Raw genomic sequence first — 10,236 nt, forward strand, 5'->3', positions numbered from 1 at the left:
TCAGTTAGCTGCAGAGCTAGGGCAACGAGGTCCCGGGTCCCCTCGACCCGGCCTCCCTCCGGTGGTGTCTGTGTGCACTCGGGGCTCCTAGGTCCCCGTGTCACCATTCTGCGGGACCGCTCTGCTGTCTGAGCAACTCACAAACCTCCTTTCTGGCCCAAGTGAGCCCTAAGCAGAGCCATCTTTACACCCACATGGCTAGGCCTGAGTCTCTTCGGTGCACATTTTCCCCAAAAAGCGCCATTAAACGACGAACCGAAATGACTGAAGTTAGTATGGACTCGGAAGAAACAAAACTTCGTAACAGATTGCGCTGTTGGACTTTCAAATCAGAACTAAACTGTGCGCACGGTGCAGAAAGCTTTACTCAGAAAAGGTGCTCGAAGCCCGACTTTCCAGGAAATGGCCACCGCGGCGCCAGCGTGGGTCTGCGTGAGCTGCCCGCGCCTGCCGGCGGCCCCGGCTCCCACTCCCACTCAGGTCCTGGAGGGGCCCCCCACTCAGCAGCCCGGGTCAGGAACACGCACGACACCGGACTAGGCTTCGCCCGGCCTCTAGGGCAGCCCAGGACGTTACCGCCGTGAAGCCAGGCGCACGAGCGCCCGAGGCCCGGCAGTGCCCGCGAGGGTCCCGCCCACGCCTCGCATCGGAGCCGTCCCCAGAGCTCTCTGCGAAGCCCCTCGAGTGTGTCCGACTCGCTCCGTCGCCCCCAGAAGCACAGCCGTCTTTGGGAACCGTGTGAAAGCTCCAGTTGAGCAAGAGCTGTGACAGAACCTGGCATGCAGCTAGAAATGCAGCTTTCACGAGGGCACAAATGTGTTTCCTGGGAACTATAAATAGAACCAGGCCTCACCCTGCAAAAATGGCGAGACGTGCTCTAAGCTCTCACGTTTGGATGCAGCACCCGAAGACGGATCTGACCCCCAGAAACGAGACGCACAGACGCCTGAGACTTCGCCGGCACGGTCGCGACGCGAACGCGACGAAACAGAAGTCCCAGAAGGAACCCCGTGGTTCATCCTGAGCGCTTCCGGGGGCTTCGCCTGTCCTCCCTCCTGCAGCCGCACGCTCCTCCCGGTGCTCCCCGGGGGCTGGGCACACAGGTGAGGAAACCCAGGTGGGGAGCAGCTGGGGGCTCGCCCAGGTCACTCAGCCAGCACGTGGGGACACCGATGCGAATCAGTCACACCCCCGGAACACCTGCTGCCACCCTGCAGCACCCCCCCGGAACACCCGCCGCCGCCACCTCCTTTACCTGGCCACACCTGGGCCCTGCCTATGCTCACACCTGGAAGTTACTCTCTGAAAGACATTTTGATTGCCCTAAACTCAGAGGATGAAAATGCATTACCTGAAAATTAAAAACAGTTCCAGTGGTCTAGGGAGGCCACACGCCTCCCCCACGAGTGTCCCTGCCACGCCAGTTACGTGGGCCAAGTCTCCGTGATGTGCAGGGCGCATTTCAGAAGTCGCTTCTTAGCAGCCTCCAAATGTTTGGCCGTGTATTTTGCCTGGCAGCTGGGTTGCAATAGGGACCATTATTACTTAACAGTGACACTTGAAATATTTAAAAACAGGTGTTTCTTCCACTCGGAGTGAGAGGCGGAGACGCCAGCCAGAGGCCCCTGGGGGGGCTGCGCTGGTCCCACACGCCTCCCAGGCAGCCCCCATGTCCAACAAGGAATGCAGCCTCTTTCCTGGGCTTGTGGGTGCGGGGTGGGGTGGGGTGGGGTGCGGGGTGGGGTGGGGGACGTCCCGCAGGCGCTGGAAATGTGGGACCTCAGCGCGTGCTGGGGTGAGAGCGGGGTGAGGTTCAGATTCGGGGTCTGAAAGAACACCTGGGACACCTGTTAGGAATTCAGCCACTTGATGTGCGTGCGACCTCTAACAGTGTGTGGCCCCCACAGCCTCGGGCACCCCCGGAGCAGTGCTGTCAGCAAGCGAGGGGCCAGGGAGCTGGTGCCTGATGAGGGCTGGGGCTGTCCCCCGGAGAGGGACCGCCAGCACTGGCGTAGGTGTCAGGGGCCTGGGGCTGGGAGGCTGCGCTCTCCCACGGAAGGTGTGGGGGCATCCGAGCTGGACACAGTCCCCGCCTGAGACGAAGTGACACCCTGCGAAGGGTGACCCGGCAGAAAACCGCTGCCCCCCCCCAAGTGAGCGCTGTGTGCCTATGTGCGCATGTGAACAACATCCACCACAACGGGCTCATGCGCACGCTGTCCCCTCGACATCTCTAAGGGGCTGACCCGTCGACAATCCACGCGCCCAACCCCAGCCCTGTCCTCCGCCGAGGTCAGCTTCAGCCACCACATTGTCCGCAATGCCTGGAGACCCTGCCGCCGGATGCTCCAAGCCCCACAGCCCGGAGTCACTCCCTGGCCGGCAGCCCATCTACAAGCTCAGTAAACTCTAGCACAGTGTCTGGGACCTCAACAGTTCTCGCCGCACCCTGTCCCCACCCCAGTCCCTCCCTGCGTCCTGCGGCCAGCCTCATTCTCTAACAAGAGGTCAATGGTGTTACGCCCCAGTCACTCAAAGGCAAAAGCCTTAGCTCACGATGGCCTGCAAGAGCCCATCACGGTTATTCTCCAGCCACATGGCCAAACTCTTGACCTCTCCTGCCACCTGGCCGGTCCCCAGCACCCCCACCTCGGGGCTCTGCACTGGCCACTCTCCTCCCTCGGTCCTGACCTGCTGCTCCTCTGCACGACCGCCCCTCCCCCACCCCGCTTTCTCCCCGCTTCCTCACCGTATTTACCACTGCCCTGTTGCCCAGGTGTGATGTGAGCTCCACATATTCAGGGACATTTCGTTCATAAATCTGGGGGCCTTGAGTGCCAAGGGCCGTGGCTGGCTCCTAGAAGGCCCAGGCAGTGCGAGGGAGGGAGGGAGGGAGGAGCCCAGGCCTTGACTATGTAAAAAGCAGACACCCGCCCACCCACAGGAATGTCCTGACCAGTGGTTCCCCAGAGCACCAACCACCTTCTGACATATTCTGATGATCTGCAGAGTTTGCTGCTCAAGTGTGAATTAACGGGCTCGTCTGCAACGCAGCACCAACGAGTGGAGGACAGAGTCTCCTCCGGCACACAGGGAGGCAGGAAAACGGCTGCACGGCAAGTCTCGACAATCCCTGCCCGTGACATAGAGAACGGGAACCCGCGCCGAAAAAGCTACGTAAAAAACTTCATACCTGGGATGAAAACACTCCTCAACACCACGGTTCTTTTTTTTTTTCAGAAAAGAACCATCAAACAAATTTTAAAGAAGCTACAAATTAAGTCCTACAGATCAGAACTCATCAGAAGCGGCCCCGTTTGTACGCAGCAGTATGTGACCGACTGCTGGCATCGAAAGGAAGAGAACCTAAAAATAACGTGCTAAACGCTGTAGCTCAGAATCCAGAACGCGAATATCTGAATAAAGCCCCTTAAAAGAGCAGAACGGACGTCAGAACAGGAATTAATGAAATCGAAAATGAATGTCCAACAGAGATCCACCGGGCCAGAAGCTGGCTCTTTGAGACAGGACAACTATGAAGCTGGACAGGACGGGCTGAGCGGCCTGCTCCCATGCGGTCTGCACAGCCACGCTGGTCCCAGAGCTGCCCGTGACGCCCGGAGGGTCTCAGGGGGGTGGAGAAACCGTGGGACGGCCACCACGGGCCTCCGGGGGCCCCTCCCGGAGGCTGACCACAGGCAGGATGCTCGGTGGGCGCTCGTGGCCCCGACGGTGGGGCTTCCTCCCGCTCGCTCCTGCCCCCTGCCCACCCCGCCCGAGGCCACCAGAGGGGCCGCCGTGGCCGCCTGCAGAGGGCCTGGGTGGGTCTGCGGTGTGCAGGTCGGCACCCACCGCGGCGGGGCCCCGCCCTGACAGCGACCTCAGCGTTTCCTCACGGTAAAGTGTGGCCCCGGGAAGCCAGAATCACCTCACCAACAGTAACAAGGACGGGGACAAAGCCTTGCCGAGGGCCGCCTCTAAAACAGTACTTCCGGGGACCCGGCACCACCCACAGGCTCCGCTCCCTCTCGCTGCACCCCGCACCCTGAAGCCCAGCACCCTGAAGCCCAGCACACGGAGCCGGCACCAAAAGACGGAAGAAAGAAGACACACACGTTTCCCCAACAGGTGTCACCGTGCAGCCACATGCACGGCCGGGGACGACACTTGTCATTCACAAAGACAACAAAACTCGGAGTTGAAAAAGTCCCTTCCTCCTAATCGTCACTCAGGACTTTCAAATACCCACAAGGATGAGAGGACGGGTCTGTTCTCCGGCTCAACACAGACGTCACAGACGTTAAGGTCACCACCACCACTGCCACTTCTCCCGTGAGACGGGGAAGCCGCCCATCGCGGCCTCAGCACACTGGCCTCCTATGCCCGGGGCCCGGTGAGACGACTGCAGAGTCCGTGTCCACTCCCCTCCCTCCAGCCCCGCTTCATGCCCTGGGGCCATGGCAACACCACCACTAAATGACCCTGAGACACCCCACACCCGGCCACGCTGGGCAGAACGCCAGGCGGGGCGTTTCTGGCTACAAAGGGCAGACTGAACACCGTCAGACAGCTGGCTCCCCCAAATCCCACTAAAACGGTGGGCGAATTGTTTTTTAAAAATCACCAACGAACACAGAGAACCAGTTCTCAGTCTGAACGACAAGGGGATAGAGGGGGCACCAGCCTCACGGTGGGGGAGGGATGCCAGGACCCTACTCACACCCCGTGGTGGGGAAGGGGCGTCTGGGCCACCAATGCCGAGATGAGCCTCCAGCCCCTGGGAAGCTGCCCAGACGCAGTCACATTCACAGTCATGCACCGGGGTCCACGTGCCAGGCCAAAGGTCACGTCGTCACCAGAAGGCAAATGTCACTCCCTTCACACCCGTGCCGGGGTCACCTCCCCCCTCTGAGTTGAGGGCAGGGGGCTGCGAGTAAGGGCTGGGGGCACCTGGCCAACACACCCATCCCCAGCACCCCCGGGTGGCCTCGGCCCCTCCGCCGACCCCTCTGCCAGGTGAGTGGCCGCCAGGAGGCCTGTGGCCGGCTGGGTCTCACGTCCCAGTGGTGAGTCCACCACCAGCCACCTGGGCAGCAGACACGGGGCTCCTGACCTGCAGACACGCAGTATTCGGTGCCGGGCAGGCCGGTGCCGACCCGCGAGAGGCAGCCGTGCTCCGCCCTCACCAGGCACGGCCCGGGCAGCGAGGACGCCGTGGGGCTCGGCTCTTGCCGCGCTCAGAGCCAGGCTGTGGCCGGGCCTCCCGCACGCCGCTCCCGCTACCCTCGACACAGTGAGTCCTGGGGTGTCGCTGCCAAAGCGCCTGGGCTGGGGGGGTGGGACAGGGAAGGGAGGCTGGGGACCGGCAGACTGGAGGGCACCAGCCAGCCCAGGGCAATGAAACCCAAGAGGGGTGGGGAGTGTCACAGACACCTGCTCCACTTCCCGGTCATCTGACACCTCTGCCAGGCTGAGCAGCATGTGACCCTGAGCGCAGCCGGGCTCAGCGGACCGGCCACCTGCTGGCCCCAGCTCTGCTGGCTCCCTGGCTGGCCGCAGCTCAGCTGGGCCGGGTCCCGATCCCTCACAAAGCGGGGGCGGGGATGGAACGCTCCCTGATGGAGCCGGGAGAAGAGACGGGACGGGAAGATGTCCCGCCTCCGTGCCACGGGAGAGATGCAGCTCCCGGCAGCACGGCGCGCCTGGACGCAGGGGCGGCCCTCAGGGGCTCCCCATCGGACGGGAGGGCCAGAGCAAACGCACAGAAAACAGGGCTGCTCTGAGGGTGCAAGGAGGACCCCAGGAGGGCGGCGGGGAGACCGGGAAGGGCTGTGCTGGGGGCGTCAGAAATGCAGGTGCGGGGTGAGCCTTCCGCACATCTTCATCTCTGCGGGGCTGGGGTTTGAGGGCTCCTCTGCCGCACCACTAGTGACCAGGCGGTGACTGAGCAGGACGTGCAGGACAGGGACCGCTGCCCTGAGCGGCTCTCCCCGGTGACAACGAGGCATTCTCCAGGGGCCCGAAACGCAATCTGCACAGCACGGCACAGACACGGACACGGCCTCCACCAACGCAGCCGTGATTGCCCTCGGGCTGCGGCCCCTGCCTGGTGCCCAGCAGGAGTCACACTTAGTGCCACCAAAGCGGCCACTAACCATTCCTTCATCGTGCCCCACCCAGGAACCCGGCTTTACAGGGAAATGCACGAAGGAGTGTCCAGGGACAACAACGGTACAGCTGGGTCGCCAGCAGATGTTTCTTAATGTGATTAACAGCGTCCAGCCAACACAGGCAGGTTTTCTGAACCTTCCCCGAGGCCCCAAATGGCTCCTGCCTGTATCTGTCTCACATCCCCCTCCATGAACCCACCCAGGACACGCAGCACACGCCCGGGAGCAGCTCGCCTCCGTCTCCCCCTTCACAGCTTCAGAGTGGCCTCAGGAACCTCCATTCCGAGACCCCTTTCGATCTGGGAATCCAGGGCTCAGGCCCGACCTTGCTTTCCTTAGGAGTTTGGGTGAGGTCTCCAAAGTTCCTGGTTTCTTTAAGGTCCCAGAGTTTCCTTTGAAATCGCACCTCTGTTCTATAGCCTTGAAACACCTCCCCTGCTCTGACAGGGGACCCGTATCGACGGCGATGGGGCCGGCGTCCCACTCCTGAGCAACCTGCAGGGCACGCTCCCCAGGAGGATCCCGGCCCTGAAGGCAGCCGCCACCCCCGCCGGGTGCGGGGGGTCCCCATGTTCCCTGAGGCTCTCTCCCCAGTGGAACACCTGCAGGACAGAAACGGGTCCCTGCTCCGTCTGGTGGCCTGGGACGGCCACCGTGCCTCTAGGGACCCCACGCTCCTGTGTGGGACGGACACGCTACAGAGCGAGTCATGGGACGCGTCACCGCGGGACGGGCGCGGACCCTGTGGCCTGCCATCTGGGTAATAGGTGCCGACGCGGGTCCTGCTGCTACTCGGGCCGTTTCCCTCCACTGCGCTCTGGGGTGTCCCCTCGCACCCCTCCTCTGCTCAGTCAGGCTGACGAGCGTCTACACTGCCGGGCACTGAGCGGGGTCACCTTCTGATTCTGGAAACCAACTGCAGCACACGCTGTATAACGTCTATGACAAACACGGGTTACTTTCAGAATCGGGAAAAAGACTGTTACTTCAAACAGATGACAATGATTCAGAAAAAAATGATGAACGGTTTTTGAGTCCCCTGTAACCCTTGCACATGCCAGAGGAGGGTGTGCAATCCAGGGACAGGGGCGAGTCTGCTCTCCTAGGTGGAGGTGGCCACCTCTTCCCTTCTCTGTGCTCAAACTCCAGCACCTCACCCCACCCAACTCTGAGCTGTGGTTCCCAGACGTTGTGGACACCCGCCCAGCCACGCTGTCTTTGCCCCAAGACCCTGCCCCGCCCGGGGAGAAAGAGAATGACCTCTGGGAAGGGGCGAAGGCTGTGGTCTTGTCCGTAACGTGCCAGTCCACGTCTGCAAAACCAGCGAGCAAGATGCTAGCGTAACGTAGTCGGACTGGGACACCTGTTGTACCTCGGCGGTAGGTGAGTGGCTGTTTTCTCTCTTTTATAACAGAACTATCTTACAATTGCAAATTTTAAAACAAGAAGAAAAAGAAACAGGGAAAGGCTTGTTTACATGCAATAAGGGGAAAGGTAAAAAAATCAGAAATGATCCAAAATAAACAGCATTCTGGCGTTTTCCTCCCAGGATTCCGTGTTTGAACCCAGACGTGGGGACCGCCCGCAGGAGCTCGCGAATCTGGGGTGGGGGGCGCGGCACAGGAAACGCTGCCCCCGGCCCAGGCCGGCGACTCCCGTGCGTGGCCCAGCACCTCAGCTCAGGGATGAGGCTGGGAGCGGAGCGGCCCTGCCTGGCGCCCAGCTCTGCCAGAGAGAACCAGCCTCGGCAGGAGCTGCGCTGAGCGCCAGCCCCCGGGACCGGGGAGGGCGCCGTGGCGAAGGGGTGGGGAGGGGGGAGGCCCCCGGGGCCTTTCCTACTCTGAGCAAATGCTGCGTGTTCAAGACAACGCGTCCCCGTGGTGCACGCTGAGTGACGCCTGGAAGTCACATACGCATCAGGTACGCGGAGGAGTCGGTTTGTTTTCACGCCCAAGTGCCAGGAGCGGTTACGACTAAACTCTGCTCTTAGAAAACGTGAGAGCCTGAAAATGCAGTGGACAGGCTCCCACTCCCAGCTCCTCAAACGTGCCTTTAAAGACGTTTTCATATTGAGTTTCAAAACCACGTGACCCGCGATGACTGCTTCTCGGGGGGGCGTCTTTCGCAGGGCTGCTATGGCCAAGTGGGGAGTAAAGGACGGCCCTCACTGCGAGGCTTCCAGGCCAGCGGCGTGCCGCATCTGCACCTGAGCTGGCTGCCACCACCATGAGCCTCCTGTGCTGGCCGCTCACAGCACTGCCCCCACGCTGGTCCAGGGCTGGTCCAGGGCTGGTCCAGGGCCGGTCCAAGGCTGGTCCAGGGCCACGCAGCAAACACCCACCACCCACGGTGCCAACAAAAATGCCGAAACACCAGGAAGCGCTCGCCATCTTCCGACTGACCAACAGAAATCTGGTCACGGGGAAGCTAAGTGACTCCCCCCAACTTCTTGGGGCCCCTTCCCCGGGCATCATTCCTCAGGTGGGCAATCCCTAAGGGAGAGGGGCGCTTAAGGGACTGTCCAAGGACCTTGACCAGGCACTGTCACAGCTCTGCCACAACTGTCCTCGGTACCCACCAGTGGGACCCTAGAAGGTGGCACTGACCCAGGAACTACTCAGACCTTGCTGAGGGCCCCGCAGGTCAGCCAGGACTGTCCCTCCCGTCTCTGGGACACTGAGGAGCTGGCCTGCGGCCCCAGCCAGGGGCCCACAGGGTCCTAGGTCCCCTCCGTCCTCAACAAGGGCAGGGCCCGTCCGCACACGTGGCGAGGCACCCCGCGCTTGGTCTCCGCAGGCCCAGCGTGCCGCCCGGGCCAGAACACACATCAGGCCTGCCTCCTCCGGCCCCCCACCCACGGAGCCACCTGCGACGGCCCTCCCTGTGTCCCCAGCTGGGCGGGCACCCGGCAGCGGCCTCGGCCTGCCCAGCGCACAAGGACTCGCGCTTAAACAGAAGGACAGTGGCGACGGGGTCGCGAGGGACGAGGGAGAGACGTCGGGTGGTCCAAGCAGGCGTCTGTCTGCTGTTTGAAGCGCCCGCCCCGGGTCCTGGGGTACAGTGTCAACTGCTGGACAGGCGGGGGGTGAGCCGGGGCATGGGAGCAGCAGATAGGGAGACCGGCGCCCCTGCAGGGGCCCGAGCTGAGCCCAGGGACCGCGCCTTCCAGGAGCGGCTGGGAGACTGCGGAGCCTGGCGCTGGGGAACGCCAGGAGGGGCCTGGGTGACGCAGCAAACACGGGTACCTCTCTGGGATACCCCAGCCTTGCCTCGAGCTTTGCCTTCTTCCAAAGGGGATGGGGGGACGAGAGGCAGTGGAGTCCAGGAGGGGCCGCAGACACAGAGGCCCCTGGGACGTGGCGAGGGCAAGGCCCGCAGCGCTGCCTCGAAATGCTGGCTTTAGAGCGTGGAGCACGGCAACAGGTCGCTCACGCCCTGGGCTCTGGGGGGTTTATTCTCACCAAGGCCGAGTGGCCTGTGAAAAGCTGACAGCACCCACTCCGAGCTGACACCTGGGACACGCTGAGGGCAGAGGTGCTCGACAGGAAAGGGAGACACGAAATCTCGTGCCCGCGTAGATCTGGAGCACACTGCTCAAGCTCAGTGCACGCACGCAGTACATGTGGGAGGAGAGATCGCTAACCACGGTTAGCGCCTTTCTGTCAGCTAAAGAAGCGAAAGGAGCTAGGAGACAATCGCAGGGACCCGCTTCGCCAGCGGAAGGCCTGGGCCATAGGCCGAGCACCGTCCGCCCGTGGTCCTGTGGCTGGCGAGCGGCGGCCACACCGGCGCCAACGCCGGGCCCGAGTGCACATCAGAACTCAGCCGCCGTGGCCCATAGGAGGGGCCCGTTCGTCTGGCCCCGGAACCGCGCCGAGCCCACGCCCACCTCCTCCCCAGGGCGGGCGGCCTGTTTACCCCGGGGAAAGGGCACCCCACTCATGGAGCCGATAACGCAACCGCCTCTCCTCCCTGCTCCCCTAACAAAGCGGAGCCTCGAGATGGCCCTGGGCGAGCAGGGTGCCGACTTACCCGAGCTAGGCACGTGGTTCACGCGGGCGGGGTT

The 10,236-nt window shown here is 62.6% G+C and overlaps 1 protein-coding gene across 1 annotated transcript in view; it reads right to left on the minus strand.

Annotated features, from left to right (window-relative positions):
* Positions 1-10,236, minus strand: part of HDAC4 (histone deacetylase 4) — a 201,808-nt gene that overhangs the window by 103,471 nt on the left and 88,101 nt on the right. Inside the window, exon 4 of the mRNA XM_015587825.2 lies at positions 10,203-10,236. Coding sequence (XP_015443311.1) covers positions 10,203-10,236 — 34 coding nt within the window. The remainder of the gene's footprint in view (positions 1-10,202) is intronic.

The sequence above is a fragment of the Pteropus alecto genome, unplaced genomic scaffold (genome assembly GCF_000325575.1).
Source record: "Pteropus alecto unplaced genomic scaffold, ASM32557v1 scaffold143, whole genome shotgun sequence".
Taxonomy (NCBI): domain Eukaryota; kingdom Metazoa; phylum Chordata; class Mammalia; order Chiroptera; family Pteropodidae; genus Pteropus; species Pteropus alecto.